We start from the raw sequence: 22,330 nt of genomic DNA on the forward strand, positions 1-22,330 counted from the left end.
GTCGCAATTCAACAGCTCAGACACAAGAGGTATGTGGCAGGGTCTACAGTCAATCACGGATTACAAAAAGAAAACCAGCCCCGTCGCGGACCAGGATGTCTTGCTCCCAGACAGGCTAAATAACTTTTTTGCTCGCTTTGAGGACAATACAGTGCCACTGACACGGCCCGCTACCAAAACCTGCGGGCTCTCCTTCACTGCAGCCGAGGTGAGTAAAACATTTAAACTTGTTAACCCTCGCAAGGCTGCAGGCCCAGACGGCATTCCCAGCCGCGTCCTCAGAGCATGCGCAGACCAGCTGGCTGGTGTGTTTACGGACATATTCAATCAATCCTTATCCCAGTCTGCTGTTCCCACATGCTTCAAGAGGGCCACCATTGTTCCTGTTCCCAAGAAAGCTAAGGTAACTGAGCTAAACGACTACCGCCCCGTAGCACTCACTTCCGTCATCATGAAGTGCTTTGAGAGACTAGTCAAGGACCATATCACCTCCACCCTACCGGACACCCTAGACCCACTCCAATTTGCTTACCGACCCAATAGGTCCACAGACAACGCAATCGCAACCACACTGCACACTGCCCTAACCCATCTGGACAAGAGGAATACCTATGTGAGAATGCTGTTCATCGACTACAGCTCAGCATTTAACACCATAGTACCCTCCAAACTCGTCATCAAGCTCGAGACCCTGGGTCTCGACCCCGCCCTGTGCAACTGGGTCCTGGACTTCCTGACGGGCCGCCCCCAGGTGGTGAGGGTAGGTAACAACATCTCCACCCCGCTGATCCTCAACACTGGGGCCCCACAAGGGTGCGTTCTGAGCCCTCTCCTGTACTCCCTGTTCACCCACGACTGCGTGGCCATGCACGCCTCCAACTCAATCATTAAGTTTGCAGATGACACTACAGTGGTAGGCTTGATTACCAACAACGACGAGACGGCCTACAGGGAGGAGGTGAGGGCCCTCGGAGTGTGGTGTCAGGAAAATAACCTCACACTCAACGTCAACAAAACAAAGGAGATGATTGTGGACTTCAGGAAACAGCAGAGGGAGCACCCCCCTATCCACATCGACGGGACAGTAGTGGAGAAGGTGGAAAGTTTTAAGTTCCTCGGTGTACACATCACGGACAAACTGAATTGGTCCACCCACACAGACAGCGTTGTGAAGAAGGCGCAGCAGCGCCTCTTCAACCTCAGGAGGCTGAAGAAATTCGGCTTGTCACCAAAAGCACTCAGAAACTTCTACAGATGCACAATCGAGAGCATCCTGTCGGGCTGTATCACCGCCTGGTACGGCAACTGCTCCGCCCACAACCGTAAGGCTCTCCAGAGGGTAGTGAGGTCTGCACAACGCATCACCGGGGGCAAACTACCTGCCCTCCAGGACACCTACACCACCCGATGTCACAGGAAGGCCATAAAGATCATCAAGGACAACAACCACCCAAGCCACTGCCTGTTCACCCCGCTATCATCCAGAAGGCGAGGTCAGTACAGGTGCATCAAAGCAGGGACCGAGAGACTGAAAAACAGCTTCTATCTCAAGGCCATCAGACTGTTAAACAGCCACCACTAACATTTAGCGGCCGCTGCCAACATACTGACTCAACTCCAGCCACTTTAATAATGGGAATTGATGGAAATTATGTAAAAATGTACCACTAGCCACTTTAAACAATCCCACTTAATATAATATTTACATACCCTACATTACTCATCTCATATGTATATGTATATACTGTACTCTATATCATCTACTGCATCTTGCCATCTTTATGTAATACATGTATCACTAGCCACTTTAAACTATGCCACTTTATGTTTACATACCCTACATTACTCATCTCATATGTATATACTGTACTCTATACCATCTACTGCATCTTGCCTATGCCGTTCTGTACCATCACTCATTCATATATCTTTATGTACATATTCTTTATCCCTTTACACTTGTGTGTATAAGGTAGTAGTTGTGGAATTGTTAGGTTAGATTACTTGTTGGCTATTACTGCATTGTCGGAACTAGAAGCACAAGCATTTCGCTACACTCGCATTAACATCTGCTAACCATGTGTATGTGACAAATAAAATTTGATTTGATTTGATTTGATAACTATGTGAGAATGCTGTTGATTGACTACAGCTTAGTGTTCAACACCATAGTCCCCCCCAAGCTCGTCACCAAGCTTGGTAGCGTGGGACTGAACACCTCCCTCCGAAACTGGATCCTGGACTTCCCGACGGGCCGACCCCAGGTGGTGGCGTAGGCAACATTACCTCCGACACGCTGACCCTCAACACGGGGGCTCCACAGGGGTGTGTGCTTAGTCCCCTCCTGTCCTCCCTGTTGAACCTCGACTGCATTGCCACACGACTACAACACCATCATCAAGTTTGCTGACGACACAACAGTGGTAGGCCTGTTCACCAGTTGTTGTCCTAGTGCCAGGACAACAACCCCTCCCTCAACGTCAGTAAGACCAAGGAGCTGATCGTGGACTACAGGAAACACGGGGGGGGCGAGCACGACCCGTTCCACATCAACGGGGCTGTAGTGGAACGGGTCGAGTGCTTCTGTGTCCGAATCACTAAGGACTTAAATGGTCCACACACACAGTCGTGAAGAAGGCGCGAAGAAGGGGAAAGAAGGGGAAAAAGAAGAAGGCTCTTTCCCATCAGGAGGTTGTAAAGATTTAGGCACGGGCCCTCAAATCCTCAAAATGTTCTACAGCTGCACCATCTTGACTGGCTGCATCTTGACTGGCTGCATCACCACTTGGTATGGCAACTGCACCACCCTCGATCGCATGGCACTATAGAGGCTGGTGCGGAAAGCCCAGTACATCACTGTGGCCTAGCTTCCTGCCATCCAGGACCTCTATATCAGGCAGTGTGAAAGGTAGGCCTGGAAAACTGTTAAGGACCCCAGCCACCCAAGCCATAGACTGTTCTCTCTGCTTCCACATGGCAAGCGGTACCGGAGCAACAAGTCTGACACCAACAGGCTCCTGAACAGCTTCTATCCCCAAGCCCTAAGAGGTAAAGCTCTTGTGTGATCATCTCTGTGTGTTGTATACCTTGTGTGTGGTGCCCTCTGGTCTGTACCATTGGCTGTGTACTGTATCATGCATTGTTTCTACTCAGTGGTGTCAGTGGATCCACAGAGCTTAGGGTGCCACTCACACGCCATCTGTCACCAAACTCAGATGGTGTCATGGCTCTCAACCTTGGACTGCTTGACATGCATCATCAATACCTGTCTGGACATTGTGAGAATATTGTCTGCTTGTTATGCTGTTGTAAACACAGATCACATGTGAAAGGAGATAGCTGTAATGATGATGCATAGAGATGCCACACTTCTCCAAGTCCATAGTTACAATAGTAATCCCGTGTCTATCCTCATCCAATTCCTCATGCAACATTAATGGACCAGAATCCTCTGTGAGATCTCTCAGGACTCAGACTGGGCACATGACTCAAGTTTAAAGTTTTATTGTCACGTGCACAAGTACAGTAAAATGCCTTTCTTGCAAGCTCTTTCCCGACAATGCAGTAATGAATATCCGTAGTACTATAAAATAAAGTAAAGTTGAACAAAAACACACAAGAAATAGGAATAAGAAGAGCACGAGAAAGTAAGTAAGCTATACACAGGGTCAGTTACAGGGCCAAAACCATATTTACAATGTGCAATGTTACTGGAATGGTAGAGGTAGATACTGTATGTATAGGGGTAAGGCGACTAGGCATCAGGATATATGATAAACGGAGGAGCAGCAGCGTATATGATGAATGTACTGTATGTGAGTGTGTGCGTGTGTAGAGTCAGTATGCATGTGTGTGTGTGTGTGTGTGTGTGTGTGTGTGTGTGTGTGTGTGTGTGTGTGTGTGTGTGTGTGTGTGTGTGTGTGTGTGTGTGTGTGTGTGTGTGTGTGTGTGTGTGTGTGTGTGTATTGTCCTGTGAGTGGGCATGGATTCAGTGCAAAAATAAATAAAAAGATTCAATGCATATAGTCAGTGTTGCTATTTTGCCATCTCAGGTGAGATACCACCCAGCTAGCATTGACTTTAGGCATAGTCTATCCTATCCAAGTTCTACCCCCTCTCTCTCCCTCTCCTTCTCCTTCTCTAGCATCATCCACCAGAAAAGACAAGTGCACTAATTAGTAGGGATCAATATACAGTATTTTCTGGAAACTGAACTGGGTCTGAAAAGAGACGATCGGATCATGGTCACTTAAGCCCTTGGAAACAAGCCTTTGTGGTGGGAGGCTGGAACGTAACAGGAGCTAGCAACCCTCTATGTGTGTCCTCTTCAGCAGAGAATGTGAAGACAGTCTGGTTTCAGAAACACTGCTGCTGTCCCCAGTTCATAGATTGAGTTTCTCTGTTGTTTAAGCTACGCTGGACAACCATCAAACACACAATAACTCTGCCAGGCATAGGACTCCTATGTTTCCTTCTGTTACAAAGGGATACGTGGAAAAATGGACAGGCAAATCCATCACTCATTCCACATAGGAACATCATCCTCTTAACCTTACACTACATCTTTTTAGTTTTCATATTCAAATGTTTAGGTCTAAACATAGTTTGGGCAAACCATGTTTGTGTGAAGACTGAGAGGATGTTTAAATGATGATTAGAGCACATGGTTTTATGCATACAGTATTTAACACAAACAAAACGTTTAAAAGAAAGACAACAGGCCTATAACTGTGACACTTGTCACAGCTGTCATGTGTGCTTGTGTTCAGGCTACAGTAGTTGTATTTTGAGCCATCAAACCAACAGATGTGCACAGATCAGATGCTTCAGGTGAGCTTTAGAAAAAGGTCTCTGCCAGACGTAACACAAAATACAGAAATATTTGCTATAGAATATTATATTAAGATGTTTCCATTTCAGCTAGAGTTATTACAAAAGTCCTAATAGGCCTAAAAATCCAATATACATTTTAATTATCAAAAATAAATAATTTCAGACAGCTTAGTAGCCAAAATTCCTTTCATGTTAAATAAAAAATGAACCTACCTTTCTCTTCAAAGTGGTACCCAACGGCAAAACTTTTTTTGTGCGTAAATGACAGTGGACACCATGGAAAATAAAATATTAGAATACAGAGACTCAGGTCGTTGTTTCTGTTTCCCTAACAGCTTGTCTCTGATGTGTGTCTGTCAGGAACAGGGTAGTGTTGTGTTACTATGTGTTAAAGCAACAGCTGGCGGTGCGCTCAGGATGGCAGGGGTGCTGAAGGACACGTGTGGACAGAGCCTATCATCTTGCGCACAGCGTTATCCATCAGCCGCTCAAATAAATGTTTTGGTCTATCAAAAATGAACCAATCAGAAACCGTACTTTTTTAGATATTGATCATGCGAGTAATTAGGTCATCCCAAGCATAAAGACCATTAAAATATTGTTGAGCTCCTATAATGTAGTCTAACAGAAGAAGAAGTTTAGAAAGTCTAAAATAGACCTACATTTTACGAAAATACGTAATAAAACATTTGTAATTGGCTACCGCTAATGCATTCACCTTTCCCATATTGCAGTTCATTATCTATACCAAAGGGGGGCACTGATACCCAATGTTGTATTCATGTTCTATTTCGCAAGCGCTGAACGACTGTCCCTCTCGACTCGCCATAGGTTGACATTGCCTCCTCAAACATGGCTGTACATACATTGAAGAAATCAATTTTGTCCTTAGGACGAATAGATTGTCATATTTATGGAGTTAATGTGCGTAACCCGTTAAACAGGGCAACATATGCAACGGCCTTGTCTACCAATAATTCTAGTCAAAATAAAGGTGAGTTTCCATGCAATACCATGCCGTCACAACGAGGAGCTAATTTGCTAGGTAGCTTGCTAGCCTGGTCCAAATGACTATATGAATCATGGTCGCAATGATGTCAAAGTTTCATATAGGAACTTTCATATAGAAAGTCGGAGAACGCATAGCTAGCTGCTAGCATAATTAATTGGGTTGTATCGTGGTTTTCTGACACAATCGATATATTTTTCAGGCTTTCCTGACAGAGGGAACAGAGGACCTTTCAACCGAAGATCAAGGAGAGAGGTGAGTGAACAAGGAATGTTTGTAGTAGATGTCTGGACGCGTCCAACAGACCCAAGATCCGACCGGTTCCGGGTCCAAAATTCGGACTTTTGTCTTGGATCTGGGTCGGTTCTGATACAATTTCCAGGGGTCTGGAGTATGTGCAATTAAAATTGACTTACTCTCAAGACCCGATTGGACATGTCCTCTGTTAATGTAGTGTTTGTGTGATGAGAATTGCACATTTTGGTCACACAAAAAAGGGAAATGGTGTGAGAATTGCATGCCGTCTAACCCTATATATCAAGGTTTCATTAGGAAAATGTGGCGCCAGACAATGTGATCAGCAATATTTTAATTTACCGGACATTTGAGGAATAAACATGACCAATATGCATTAGGTGTGTAACCCATTAGGGCGTCCATCCATCGTGTTCAGAATGTCAGAAATCACATTTCGATTATGGCAATTCATCTTAACATAGTATGCAACACCTGTAATGAAGACTCCAATAAAATGTCATTTTCAAACATTTGCCAAAATGCAATTCCAAACACCTCACCTGATGCAAGCGGTATATGACAGATGAAAATCTCAGAAACTTAGAAAGAGGGTGAATCTAAAGATGCAACAACTGGGATGGGTTGCTAATATGACTAGGATTGCGCCTTTTGGCTTCTGGACAATGACAGAAAGTTGATATGAAAACCAATAGAACAGGAGAGAACGTTTCCATTTGGCGATGTTTGACTTCTGATTTTCTTAACTCACCACTAATAAGCTCAGCTTCTCAGTCATTGTTTCTTCACCTCACACAGTAAGTAATCTAAGGCTTTTTAAACATTTATTTTTACCTCCATTGTGAATGATAGCCTAATAGTTCCTTACAGTAGGCCTATTTGAAAAATATTTCCAACATTCTGCCCCTCGATAATCACCAAGCTTCTGTGAAAGAGCAAAATATAATAATCTGATGATCCCATATTTCCAGTGGAATCGTCTTAAAATAACTTTCCCTTGGGCTAAAACAGCTGTCTGTCCCAAGCTCACTGGAGCAGTAAACTGAGGGCCCGGAATAGACTAGTTGATATAATGTTGTAAGTTCGCTAGAGACAACTTTGGGCTAGATCCAGTTGATTGATTTGATACATTGTTGCACTTTACTAGCCATAGCTCATGTCAAGACATGAATGTGTTTAAAATAACCAGAATTGTCATAAGTATATTTTCCTTTGTTTTTATTTGTTTGCTTTATGTATTTTTACTTGGTTGACGGTGGAAGTTATTGGCTGTCTGAGTTCCATGCGCTCATTCAGGCAATTTAGCAGCCACTGATCAATGTGTCCATATGGCAGAGGGTGGCGCTATCGTATTAGTTAAATTTTTTACTTCAATATTTTTATAATTTTAATTCAGATTTTTATGACTAAACACGTGCCAGTGATTTTGATAAATTAAAACATTACTATTGGAATTAAACTGCTCCACGGAAACGTGCATATGAAAATCTGAACTGGCACGCAGATCGTATAACTGGTAGGATAAATTGTATGCTTCCCCAAACTTAACTCAAGCGCCTCCTATGAAGTCTTTATAAAATAATTGCCTCCATGTTTCTATGGTTGGATTTTCAAGCAAGGTAAGGCATGCCTCCTCATATGAAGTAAAACATTCAGGTTTCAGAAAATCTCTGATACCCAAAAACTTCTCTGCTGCTGCTACTACCACTTCTGGGATTTCCTGGCCATTTGTGCAGTACTATTGAATAACCGTAGCAATAAACACCAAGAAGCCAACCTTACTAAAGCACAAACTGTTCAGGTCACTCTGTACTAGCCTACTACTCACAGGGATCCTCTGTCTCCCTCACCCTTTGCCCACCATCCTCTACTTTCCTCATTGCCTCAGTATGACACTTTCTGCACTGCTCTCACCCACTCGCATAGGACATTTATGATCCCTAGCAACATGGCCACACCACAATTTTAAACACTTTTCCCTCAAAACTACACACTCTTTTGTCCCATGCCCTCCTACACACTTCTCACATCTGGAATCTCCCTCCTACATACTGCTGCAACATGACCATAAATTTGGCACCTGAAACACTGTAGTGGGTTCGGAACAAAAGCTCTCGCAGGATCACTTTTATAACCTAGCATGACTTTATCCGGCAAATACTATGCATCAAAACTCAAGAACAGACAGGGTCTCTTCAGTCTTTCGTTCAGCACCAGTCTCTCGTTCAGTCACATCTAACAGTGTGCATCATAGACACCCGGGATTCCCAACTTCAGTTGATCCACCTTAACACTCAATCCCACCCCAGTTATCACTCCTTTCAGCGGCGCTCTACTCCGGAGAGCAAGGCAGACTACCGCTTTCGTCCTGAGTCTCGAAACACGCAGCACCCTCTCCCTCTGAGCAGCAGGCATACAAAAAATCCTCCTGGATCAATTGCAACTCAATAAAATGTATAGCTTATGTCCAGCTGAAACTGGTTCTGGCTGCTCACCTCACGTGCGCCTGCTGTTGAGGAGAGCAAGTAGAAGGAGCCTTGGCCTAGGCTACTGTTGATTGAGAAGATGTAGTTATTTTTCATTGAAGTAAAAGGAAAGTTAGAGGAGAAAGAGTAGTGAAAAGAAGCCGACAAGGAGAATGTCCTCTGGGACAAGTTTTAATATTGTAGTGGACAAAGATGAAAAGAACATTGGCTCGGCCAAATGGACAGTGTTCAACTCACTATTCAGGTTTGATGCAATTTTCTACATTGAATAAAAATTTAAAAAAAATACCAATAGTTTATTATTATTGTAGGTATATTTAATAATCTGAACCAGTTCTTTAACCCTTTAGACTCCAATATAATTCTAGAATGATGCTGTAGATTACTAAGAATTTAAGATAAAGCTAATTTTCTCACATTTCAAACAGAACAAATTACAAGTTAATCTGTTCTTTTAATATGACACCACCAGTGGAGGCTGCAGAGGGGAGGGCGGCTCATAATGGCTGGAACAGCGCGAATGGCATCAAACACATGGAAACCATTCTGCACCAAGTGGACAGGATTTGCTAATCTGAGAGCTATTCCTCAAGTTTCACAGCATCAACAACACCAAACATATACCTTCTCTTTACTTATTTCACTCACCTCGACATCACTTTTCAAAGTGCAAGGAGGTGTCCGAATCCATATCACCAACCAACATACACAGCCTCTTACACACTGAAAAGTTGTCTGCTTCGGTGCTGCTATTTGGAGTAATGAAGTGAAAAAAACCGTGGAAAAGTTAAATGACAGAATACTCTGTTTCAGGTTGATGAAAACAGCCACACTGTAATTTAAAGAAAGGCCGTTGATGGCCTCTGGGTTCTAAAGAGTTACGTTGCCTATGCAGAAAGGGTTTCGTTTCATTTTAAGACATTTTCGTTGGCTATATTAAGTTCTGATTTTGTGCTCCGTATTTAGTTTAAGTTTAAAAGTAGGCCTGTTGTGAAGGAAATATTTGCCTATTGCTCTCATTTGTTGGGTAGGCTTATGGTAGGCAATCGCCTTTGTTGGTAATAGCTGCAAAATAAGCCTGTTCAAAACTTTTGAAGGTTTCATTCATGTTTTGAAGTTTAAGGACACGTAACTGTGGATCATTTGGCCAATATCGCTTGTTTATTGATGGCGCTGGTAGTGCCCAGTTGGAGGTTTCTTTCTCTCGCTTCTACTCTCGGATCTGAACAGGTCTCTCTGATCCGAACCAGCACGGGTCTGTTTTCCATCGTACTTTTCGGAACGGGTCTGACTTTCCTCGGGTTCATTCCAAACGGGTCTCTGTTTATTTATCCAGTCAAATTTAAGCATATCGGGTCAGGTGGGAAAGCCACGGATCTAGTTTGGAACGAGTCCAACTTTTTACACCATGAAGACCTCAAGTTTGTAGTGGTTAACCGAATCAAAAGTTTGATACCCACCCTAGCACAGTCGGGTGGGATTGCGAATGTTCATAAACACGTGCTTAACAAACCGCTTTCCAAAAGTAGATTTTTGGTTAGGTCTTTTGCCCATTTTATTAGCTGTAAAGATAAAAACATTCCATACTGGCAGATGTAGTTAGCTAGCTAGCTAATTACCGTAGGCACATATCATAGTTCGAAGTAGGTGCTTTTAGCAACGCTAGTATTTACACACTAGCATTGGTAGGAATTGGCTTGCAAAAAACACCCGGAAAAGTCCGCCGGAAGTTTAGACGTTTTATTTTATTTCTTACTCTGCTGATTGTCCGTAGGGTTGGTCCTTATGCAGGGGGGAAATTGAGAAATGACAACAATTTAAAGACTACAAATGTGGGTCTGTTGTAGACCTAATTCCTCTCCACTTACCGCATGTCAAAGTCCTGCATATGTACCATACCTGCACAATAAAAACAAGAACTTGTGGGGAACTTTTACTTTTGACATGAGGTAAGCTCAAGGAGCTGCATGGGTCTACAACAGACCCACGTTTGGAAATTCTGTTTAATTATACGTTCTATTAGATTAAAAAAAGATATTATTATTACACACTGTATAAGGACCAAGCCTTCATTCAATCGACAGAGTACATTTAAATGTAATTTGATTGAACTCCTGGCTTCAGGCGGATTATAATATTTGTTTTGCAAGTGAATTCCCAGCATCGCTAGTGTGTAACCAATGTTTCTCAACTCCAGTCCTTGAGTACCCAATTCATAAATGCTAACTACTTTAGCGCCTATTGACGATAGGATCTTCTTTACCAGGAGACTTTTGATAAGAGCCCTGATGCTCGGTCTGAAAGTTAACAGGCATCACTTGCAGTACTGTTTTGGGAAACATAGGAACGTATCTTTTATATCAGCAAATTTAGAAAATAAAAACATTAAACCACTACACACCTTTTATAGGGTTAGTGTTCCCACATGGTTCTATCGCCATGTTACAACGCTTGTTTACGGAGAACAGATGGAAGACATAGGCGGCCGCCTGTGCTAATTATCTATCTAGCATGCTCCAAACACCTCTGTAAGCGTAACTGGGGAGGAAGTGTAGTTCACCAACTGGAGGCACACAGAATCGTTCAAATAAAGAGACTTTCTCACTGACATGAAGGATAAGGGGCATATCAGCATATATTTAGAAAAACATTTCGAAAGTGATGTTGATTGACATTTCTAAACGTTATTAGACGGCGTCGGAATTGTAATTCACTTGGGCGACTGTAACAGCTGAAAATCCTACATATAGAGAGTGTTATGTCTGGGGGTGGGAACCCTACATAGTCCTCGAGTACTTGTCAACTAATCATCAAACCCTTGATGAGTTGAATGAGTTGTGTTTGTCCGGGGCTACAACGAAAATGTCTGCTGTTGGGGGTACTGAGGACCGGAGTTGGGGAAACACTGATGTAAACGATGAGCACGGTAAGAATTGGTCACTTGTGTGCTAGTCTTGAGAGGCCATAATTCCAAATCTCGACTGCCTTTGTGCTTATGCTGCGTTCATAACCAAATGGGAAGGTGGTATTTACCACATACGACTGGGAAAAATCCACTTGAACGCCCCTCCAGCTGGAAATTACTAGTGGGAAACTCGTCTATCACCCCTGAGCTCCGACTACTCCCACATGCTAACCTCTGACGTCACCTACTAAGGAAATTACCTCAATAACAGCATTTTCGGCAGTTAAATGCAACAAAAAAACATTATTTATTAAAGTAATTTATTAATATGGTTTTTGAACTCTTATTTTTTTCCCCGTGCATGATAGCTGTACTTTTAGTTTATGGTTGACTCCGCTTGTTGGCCATTAGCCAATCTAGCCAAAGCATGTGAATGTATCCAACTGGTATTTACGACTTCACAACTGATAATTACCACCTTCCCACATAAGTGACCCATGACCCAACATAGCTCAGGTGTGCCTCAAGGATCCAGTTTAGGTCCCCTGTTTATTATTTATATCAACAACATTGGGAGACAGCTGATGTACATTTTTATGCAGAATATATATATATTTATTTATTTTTAACTTTATTTAACTAAGCAAGTCAGTTAAGAACAAATTCTTATTTACAATGACGGCCTACCCCGGCCAAACCCGGAGGACGCTGGGCCAATTGTGCGCCGCCCTATGGGACTCCCATTCATTGCCGGTTGTGATACAGCCTGGAATCGAACCAGGGTGTCTGTAGTGACGCCTCTAGCACTGAGATGCAGTGTCTTAGAGCGCTGCGTCACTCGGGAGCCTCAAAATGACACTATTCTCTAGTCGAGTGGCAGAAGTTTGACTCTATGCAATTTTGAAGCGTGTTTGAAATTCCTCACAAAATGCATGGTGTTTTCTGAACAACACTCTGAAAACCATGTCATTGCTACCTTGAAAGGACATTCCACAGAGCAAGTCAAAACGCACAGATATCTGTGAGTTTGGCTGGGTGAGAAGCCGATCTTCAATAATAATGTTGAGAACCTGGTAAAGAAACTCAAGTTCAGAATAGGTTTTTATTACCGGCATAAGGCTAGGTTTTTTTTCTTCTTTGAGGCCACAAAAGAGACGGTATGGTGTACGTTCTTGTCTGTCTTGGACTACGTTGATGTTATTTATAAGCAGACCTCAAGCACTACCCTGAGGCCCTTTTTAGGTGTATTGCTAACCAAAAGCATCTGGCACTGCTGTTGACTGGTCTTCATTAAGTCTATGTAGGCTTAAACATTGGTATACTCTGATCTACAAGACTGTTTTGGGAAAACTGCTGCTTTTTCTCTGTTCTTCTTTGACTAGGTCAGCTACGGTGTCACTCCCACTTTCCAACAATCCGAACGGATCATGGCAAAACGGTTTTTGTTACTCAGCTTCGTGGTCTTGGAACTGTCTCCAGACCAGTTTGAAACTCCAGGGTCTTGTTTCTTTGGAGTTTTAAAGTTTGACCCTCCTGTTACTGAGGAACGTGATTGTCATTAGGATTTCATGCAGTGGTACACGTGATACATTTTATCTATGGTGTTTGTATGTCTCTATGTGATTGTAATTTATGGGTGTCTACGGCTATCAGTTGTTCATTGTGTTTCTATGTCTGTAAGTTATGTCTGAAACTTTGTTCCCCCCTGCTGCTGTCTTAGTTGGACCAGGTCTCTCTTGAAAAATCTATTTTACCTCAATGAGACTACCTGTAAAAATAGTGCCCTCTAGTCTACAAATTAAGTGGAATATACAAAGACAGACAAAGATTTAGATTTAAGTCAAAACTGTAACTTGGCCACTCAGGAACATTCACTGTCTTCTTGGTACGCAACTCCAGTGTAGATTTGGCCTTGTGTTTTAGGTTATTGTCCTGCTGAAAGGTGAATTCCCAGTGTCTGGTGGAAAGCAGACTTAATGATTACAAGCATGTCACTTGTTAAGCAAATTTTTACTCCTGAACTTTATTTAGGCTTTCCATAAGGGGTTGAATTACATTTGAGCTTTACAGTTTTTCATTAATTTGTAACAATTTTGAAAAACATAATTCCCCTTTGACGTTATGGGGTATTGTGTGAAGGCCAGTGACACACAAATCTCAATTGAATCCATTTTAATTCCAGGATGAAGCGCTACAAAAAGTCAAGGGGTGTGAATACTTTCTGAAGGCCCTCTAAGTAGGACAACATGGCTCCTACAGCACATTATGGTCCCTGGGGGGAGAGGGGCCATGAATTCAGCCCAGATTCTTTACTATTAAAAAATAAGTAATGAGGAATTTTTGATCAAGTTTATTCCAACCTGTTTATTGACAGAAAGAAAGATGTGTATATATTTTGAAGTTGACCCACATACTGTCTCCTTTCCATCTGTTCCATGTCTCCATGGTGTGTGTCAGGCCGGTGACCCCAGGACAGACAGGATGCCTGTAGACCAGGACTGGCCTACAGTGTACCCAACCGCTACCCCCTTCAGACAGGGCTCTGTGCCCCTGCCTGTCCGCATGGGCTTCCCAGTGAAGAAAGGGGTGCCCCCAGAGAAGAAGGGCAACCTGGAGCTCATCAAGGTCAGAGGTCTTATCTCCAACTTGGCATGATGTCAGATCTTTTGATGTCAGTATTATCTGGCAATGGGAGGGAAATAATTTGTACCATTTTAAAGCTATATATTGTATTGTGCTGTCAGGTCATACTGGTTCCACATACGTTACTTGTACATCAGTATTTCTGTTCTGTGCATTGTAGCTAATTCAGGTTTTTATCAAAACTCTTCTCTTTTCAGATTCCAAACTTTTTGCATTTAACTCCATTAGCCATAAAGAAACACTGTGAAGCTCTGAAACGTAAGTCACAAAATTGCTTATTGAGTCACACTAATGTTACTGTAGCAACAGTATTTAATTGTATTTCTGTTTCTCTTTTCCCTGAAGCGTTCTGCACAGAGTGGCCCTCTGCCCTGGACACAGGTGCTAAATGTGATGAGCACTTCCCTGTCAAAGTAGAGAGCAAGGACTACGTGTCTGCCGGCACCTCCCTCAGAAACCCATCTGCTCGCATAGTCCACCTCAGAGTAAGTTTCTGTCTGCCTGTGTTGTAGGCCTATATGGTCTGGGACTCGGGGTTTAGTTTACAGATTAAAATACTAATATTTCAATTTGACTCTTTGACCTGTATTTGACCCTCTACGAAATGCATAGAAAGTGCAGGGTTTTCCTCTTTTGTATAGAAAGGATCTAGAGATTCCCTAAACAGCTCTCAGCTCATGTCTGGCTGACCTTTCAAGAAAGACCTCCATTGTTCGTATCTATGCTTTTGCGCCTATGAAATGCTGCTATAACATACTTGCCACAAATAGAGAACCGCACTAAAGTAGAACCTAAAAACAAATGCTTAGGGGAGAGTGGGTTAAGTTGAGCCAAAGGGTTGTGCCACCCTTATTTCTAGGAAACCATACACTAAGTTAATAATTTTACCAAATATTAAGGAAGAGGTAATTCTATGAAGTCTGAAGGAAGAAACCACATATACAAAGTTTTAAGGAAGTTAGGTCAAAAAAAAAAAAAAGATTTTCAACAAGTCAAGGTAGCCTAGGGGTTAGAGCGTTGGGCCAGTAACCGAAAGGTTGCTAGATCAACTCCCCGAGCTGACAAGGTAAAAATCTCTTGTTCTGCCCCTGAACAACGCAGTTCCCTGGTAGGCTGTCATTGTAAATCAGAATTTGTTCTTAAGTGGCTTGCCTAGTTAAATAAAGGTTAAAAAATATATAGGAATTTGTGTTCGAGCTTTCATGATGCTTGTACAGTTGTGGGCAAATGCAGTATATTAGCACCCTTGCACCTTTATTAAATCATTCCCCATTTCTTCTAAAATAAGTAGAAATGTAGAACAACTTTTGGTCACAGCAACTTATTGGATTTTCAACATTGCAGAACCAATTTTATTTTAGTAAACGAATGTTTACAATTGTAATGTAGAAAATAAAGACATGGTATGGACAAAATTATTGGCACCCCGGAGCTAGTACTTGGTTGCACAGCCTAAGGCCAAGATGACTGCAGACAAATGCTTCTTGTAGCCATCAATGAGCTTGCTGCAACCTTCTGACAAATTGGTCATCTTTTCAGCAGCAAACTGCTCTAATTCAATATTTGAGGGGTGTCCTCTACCAACTGCTGTTTTCAGATCTCGCCGTTGTTTGGATGTGATTCAGATCTGGACTCTTCGCTGGCCAATCCAGAACAGTCCAGCATCTCTTCTTAACCATTCCTGGATGCTTTTTTTGGTGTGTGTTTGGGGTCATTGGTCCTGCTGGAAAACCCACAACCTTCACTGGAGACCCAGTTTTTTGGACACTGGGTTTAACATGATGCCTTGCACACCTCCAAGGCCCCCAGTACCAGAGGCAACAAAGCAACCCCACAGCCTTATCAAACCTCCCCCATGTTTGATTGTAGGAAGGGTGTTCTTTTTTTATTAAATCCTTCATTTGGTCGTCAGTAAAGACACCGCGTTGATATGTATTGACAAATTGCTCTAATTTTGTTTCGTTGGTCCACAGAACATTTTCTCCTGGATTTGGGCTTGTTTTAGATGGGTTTTTGAGAAGTTCAATCAGGTGTGCTTGTCTCCTTCAACAGTGGGGTCTTCCTATGTTTACCAACAACCAAATGAAGCGTTCAAAGAAAATAACTAATCGATTATGGGGGAGGTTCGATAATGCTGTGGGACTGCTTTGCTACCTCTGGTACTGTGTGCAAGACGTCGTGAAATCAGCCGATTATCAAGGTGTTTTGGAGTGCAATGTTCAACCCAGTGTCCAAAAATTGAATCTGTTGAAGGTTGTGTGTTTTCCAGTAGGACAACAACCACACACACCCAGGAATGGTTCAAGAAGAAACACTGTTATGGAGTGGCCAGTGAGGAGTCCAGATCTGAATCACATCTATAACCTACGGCGTGAGCTGAAAACAGCAGATGGTGGAGGGCACACCTAAAACATTGAAGAAGTAGAACAGTTTGCTGCTGAAGAGTGAAACCAATTCCCAGTAGAAAGGTGCAGCAAGCTCATTGATGGCTACAAGAAGCATTTGTTGGCAGGTATCTTAGCCAAAGTTTCAAAGCTTCAATACGAGGTCCTAAACCTAGCATGAAAGTGCATCCTTAAAAGCTGTGTGGGCTAGTATATTCAAAATGTTTGCCTTGGGGTAAGTTGAGCAAATTGAAGTGTTTTCTTCCCAGGCGTAATGCAAGACATTATTGCTGGGATATGAGGTAACAACAGGCCTGGCCTATGTTAAGTGTACAAAGTGTTAGGTTTTAAGCCGGTGTTTAAACTCAGTTTACTGAAGGACAAGCAGGTATGATTCATACTGCAGAAAAAATGATTCCCTCTTACAGCTGTGACAGCTGCAGTTATTTGGAATCTTTTTAAGCATCTTTTGTGATGAAGTGTTTTACCACTGCAGAGTTTCAACATTTAGTGAAGCACGGTGCTTATTATTTCAGATGTCATAAGTAGGGATGGACGGTTGCGTCTATTGTTTTTTTGCGTGCTAAAAGAGCATTGAGGGTTTCATTTTGAAGCAGCTTAGGCAAACCAAATAAGCTTCAGTATTATGATGTCAGATTGTGTTTCTGTCCACTCAGCTGAAGCTCTCCTGTCTGAACTTGGATGACCATGCCAGGAAGAAGATGGTTAAACTGGTAGGAGAGCGGTACTGCAAGGACACGGACACACTCGCCATCACCACTGACAGGTAAGCAGCGCTCCCTGTTTTTCAATGTACTATTACAAATATCTACTAGTTCCTCTTCGTTTAAAAGAGGCTAAGTAAGTAAGTAAGTTATTGGTCCTTCACTGTCATTGCTTTACAGTGATGTCTTTTGATGGGGAGGTTTTACTTCAACCTGCCCTGTACTTTCTGATCAATGTTTTATTAAATTTTTTCTCACCTTTGCCCTGCCAGCTGCCCTGTGAGACAGCAGAATTATGACTATGCCATGTACCTCCTGACTGTCCTCTATCACGAGTCTTGGGTAAGTGTCTTGCTAGTCCTGGGCCGCGTTCAGAAAGTCCCGATGTACAATTGATCCTCGGTTCTATTCATGACATGTCTATCTGCTATGTTCAGTACGTTGCATCTTCCTGAACGTGACCCTGGTCAGTGCCAAAGAGCTTGAGTAGACATAATCTTCCACCTAACCTCACCACCCAGCCAATACGTGGACGATGAGTAGACAGATGGTCAGGCAGCCAAGTCCATCACTATCCAGAGAATCCATGATGTACTAGAAAAGGGATGCCTGATACCTTAAGCCGTCCCTAGAGGTAAAGGGCCTGCGTATACATTAGTGCTTTTTAAGTAGAAAGAGCACGACAGGCTTTTTTTGTTGCCTTTCAACCAAGTCATGAATATTTCAAGAGTTCACTATTCACAAGTACTGCCCCTCCCCACCAAACCCCCGTGTCCTGCTGAGAAACTCGTGTGGCTTTTCCATGGCCAATGCTCCTCCTCCCTCCGTTTGTCTGTTTTCATTTACAACTACTAAGACCATGCCAATCTAGCTAGCACCAATGGACTTGACACCTTTCTCTACCCTTGGTGTGAAAGAGAAAGCCTGTTAGGGAGCTATGAGTGGTGAATAGGCAAAAGGATGGCATACAGCAGCATTGTCCCACTGGCATTTCCCCTCTAAACAGGAGAAAACCAACACCAGAATAAGATCCTGACCCCGCCACTTATTCACAGTGCGCCAACTCCAACCAACACCACACACCTGAAATCCACCGCCAGGGTCACCAGCACAGGCTGCTTTCACATGAGAGTAGAGCCACAAGGGAATTAATGACTCTCCCTGTTGTGCCTCTGGCAGTTCTCTCGCCAAGGCAGCGGGGTTTAGCTGGTAAAAAGCCTTGGCTTTTTTGTCTCTCTAAGAAATGGCGTCGGAGCCGGGAAGCGGAACACTGTCCGCTGCCCTTTACACGCACAATGGAAGGCACAGTGCAGCCCGCAGGTTGGTGGACGCTGGGAGGGGGAACCCATACACCGGGAGTAACGCTAGCCCACAAAGAGGCCAATTGTTAGTTGCTGCTGAGGTGATTCTATCTCTTCACTCAGTGAGAAGGACTCTTGACTCTCTGGGCCTGTTGCTAATTCTGCTGTGGGCTGTTGATCCGGGCCAGTGCTCTAATGGGACGGACCACAGTCCTCCACCACACCACAGCAGGAAGTCTACAGTACTGTACCGTACTTTACCATCTGGCCCGCTGGGCACTAGAGTCTCTCCAATCCCCAAGTGACTATCTAATATGTCCATCCCTTATCTGAGCGCTCCAGTACTCTGTGCCCCATTCCAGTAATAAAACCCACAAATGTCTTCTTCCTCTGCAACTTTGAAGAACAGATGGCTGTTGGTCTGTCCACATAGCCGTCTGTCAATCATCTCCCTCTTTTCATTCACTGGGATACACTCTGTGGTGGGAGATATGGAGTCTGTCAGACCAATAGTAAACCATTATAGCTATATACACTGAGTATACCAAACATTAGGAACACCTTCCTAATATTGAGTTGCCCCTCCCCCCCCTCAGAACAGCCTCAATTCGTCGGGGCATGGACTCTACAAGGCGTTAAAAGCGCTCCACAGGGATGCTGGCCCATGTTGACTCCAATGCTTCCCAGTTGTCAAGATTGCTGAATGTCCTTTGGGTGGTGGACCATTCTTGATACACACAGGAAACTGTTGAATGTGAAAAACCCAGCAGCGTTGCAGTTCTTGACACAAACAGGTGCGCCTGGTACCTACTATCATACCCCGTTCAAAGGCACTTAAATATTTTGTCTTGCCCATTCACCCTCTGAATGGCACACATACACTTTGAGACATGGATTGTGTAAAACATTTTCTTTAACCTGTCTCCTTCCCTTCATCTACGCTGATTTGAAGTGACATCAATAAGGGATCATAGCTTTCACCTTGATTCACCTGGTCAGTCTGTCAATCTAAATAATGTTGTATACCCAGTGTAATTTCATTTTAATTTACAATCAGATGGCTAGAGTCTGAATAAAACTACAGTACAGAATCAGTGTGATTTGAAGGAACTGCATTACCTTAGCTGACCCTATTTTGCCCAGTGACGATTCTGTAGTGGTGTAATAATCCTGACAGTCAGGCTAAGGGAGAGAGGACCATTCTCTTCTCCAGCCATCCCCACCACACCACCTGTCCGCTGGAGGGGTTGGCCTCCAGCCAGTCTTGATATTGGGGACCATATAGACGAAATTAGGTCCATTAACCCCAAACACCTGGGCTGCAGGAGAGCCTGTGGCAGCCCCTGCTTTAAGCTCCCACACAACGGGCCTATTGTCCTCTGGGGAATGTGATGGGAGGGAGACCGGCTGTGGTAAAGGGACTCAGCACCACGTCTGGAGAAACACTATCTCTGTGAGAGGACAGCGCCACAGAGGGTTGAGGGGCGACCAGGGCACTCAAGGGGTTCCACACACGGCTCTGTCCCCAAACCCACATTCCCAAGACGGGCCATCACGGACCCCTGTGGGACATCTTATGTTAACGTGTCACATACCTCTCGTTATTGTCATATATTGAGGCATAAACAGAAGAATCACGGTTACGATTTCTTTGTCTGAGGTTATTTATGGTGCATTCGGAAAGTATTCAGACCCCTTCTACATTTTGTTACGTTACAGCCTTATTTTAAAATTGATTAAATTATTTTTTAAATCAATCTACACACAATACCACATAATGACAAAGTGAAAAAAACATATCTTATTAACATAAGTATTCAGACCCTTTGCTATGAGACTTGAAATTGAGCTCAGGTGCATCCTGTTTCCATTGAACATCCTTGATGTTTCTACAACTTGATTGGAGTTCACCGTAGAGCTCTGAGACAGGATTGTGTTGAGGCACAGATCTGGGGAAGGGTACCAAAAAATGTCTGCAGCATTGAAGGTACCCAAGAACACAGTGGCCTCCATCATTCTTAAATGGAAGAAGTTTGGATTCAAGATTCTCTGGTCTGATGAAACCAAGAATGCCTGAATGCCAAGCGTCACATCTGGAGGAAACCTGGCAACATTCCCTACGGTGAAGCATGGTGGTGGCAGCATCATGTTGTGGGGATGTTTTTCAGCGGCAGGGACTGGGAGACTAGTCAGGATCTAGGGGAAATATGAACGGAGCAAAGTACAGAGAGATCCTTGATGAAAACCTGCTCCAGAGCCATCAGGACCTCAGACTGGGGTGAAGGTTCACCTTCCATAGGACAACGACCCTAAGCACACAGCCAAGACAACGCAGGAGTGGCTTCGGGACAAGTCTCAATGTCCTTGAGGCCCAGCCAGAGCCCAGACTTGAACCCGATCGAACATCTCTGGAGAGACCTGAAAATAACTGTGCAGCAACACTCCCCATCCAACCTGACAGAGCTTGAGAAGATCTGCAGAGAACAATGGGAGAAACTCCCCAAATACAGGTGTGCCAAGCTTGTAGCGTCATACCCAAGAAGACTCGAGGCTGTAATCACTGCCAAAGGTGCTTCAACAAAGTACTGAGTGAAGGGTCTGAATACTTATGTAAATGTGATTTAATATTTTTATTGCAAAAAAATTGTAAACCTGTTTTTGCTTTGTCATTATGGGGTATCGTGTGTAGATTGAGGGGGGGGAAATGTTTGAATCAATTTTAGAATAAGGCTGTAACGTAACATTTTTTGGGGAAAAGTCAAGGTCTGAGTACTTTCTGAATGCATTGTAGCTAACAATGCTGTGCTGTTCCACTTACTCTTTCTAGAAAATGGAGGCATGGGAGTCGGAGAAGACTGTGGCAGACATGGAAGAGTACAGCTGGGAGGACAGCCCCTCTCAGAAGAACATCATGTCCACGTTGGTCCGCATGCAGGTTGCAGGGGAGGGAGAGGCGGTGAGGGAGGAGCTGCTGGGGAGGCCGGAGGTGCAGGAGTACAGGGACTCTGTGACCAGACTGAAGAACGAGGGAGAGAGCGAGAGCAGCATGCACCAGTACAGAGACGCTGTGAAGAAACTGCTCAACCTTTAATATGCCCTCTTCTATACATGCAGATACACACAAACACACAGAGTGAGCAAGAGCAGTCATGGGACAGTGAAGTCACCAATACAAAGCAAAGACCAGAACTCAACTGCTACACACTTGGGGTGACCAGTTCAAAGTCTAGAGACAAACCTATCATCTGATTTCACCACACACAGCATTTGATGCCTGTAACTGTTGTTTGTGAAATATTTGTTGACAATAAATAAAAGGTATGTCTGTAATACAATTGTCCTATACGAGTTATGCTAAACTGATAGCCTGAAGCAAAAATGTATTCCTTGCTTTTTAAATAAAGTGTTATTTTTCTCAGGTTCTGAAATTTGGGCTAAGTTCTTACTGTTATTTCAACACGTGCTTTTTACATCACTAGACAGTGGACACAAATGGTTACTATATTACTCTCTCTTCCTGGCTTCAAACCCATCACCTTCTCTCCTCTGGCCCAGGGGGACAAAGAGAAGCACCTGAGGACACATTCAGCAATGGGCCTATAAAAAAATAAATCACAAAACCCTTCAAAAGAGTTCTTGCTCTGGTCCATGTGATTCTGGGTCATGTGAAACCGGATGCGCAGGAAAGATGTTCTGAAGGAGAGGAGTGGTGGCAAGATGGGTCTGAGCCTAAGATACACCTCCACTCGCATACACCACAGTCCATTTAGCAGCTTACTGCCTCAGAAA

General features: G+C 43.5%; 1 protein-coding gene across 1 annotated transcript; it reads left to right on the forward strand.

The window, feature by feature from the left end:
* Window positions 1–5,655: 5,655 nt before the first annotated feature.
* On the forward strand, window positions 5,656–21,960 carry mrps35 (mitochondrial ribosomal protein S35). Its single transcript, XM_039017315.1, has 8 exons — window positions 5,656–5,827; window positions 6,045–6,097; window positions 13,946–14,113; window positions 14,329–14,389; window positions 14,477–14,616; window positions 17,193–17,302; window positions 17,513–17,582; window positions 21,369–21,960. The coding sequence occupies exons 1-8, from the start codon at window positions 5,686–5,688 to the stop codon at window positions 21,630–21,632; spliced, it is 1,008 nt and encodes a 335-aa protein (XP_038873243.1). The 5' UTR covers window positions 5,656–5,685; the 3' UTR covers window positions 21,633–21,960.
* Window positions 21,961–22,330: the final 370 nt, after the last annotated feature.

The sequence above is a fragment of the Salvelinus namaycush genome, chromosome 21 (assembly GCF_016432855.1).
Source record: "Salvelinus namaycush isolate Seneca chromosome 21, SaNama_1.0, whole genome shotgun sequence".
Taxonomy (NCBI): domain Eukaryota; kingdom Metazoa; phylum Chordata; class Actinopteri; order Salmoniformes; family Salmonidae; genus Salvelinus; species Salvelinus namaycush.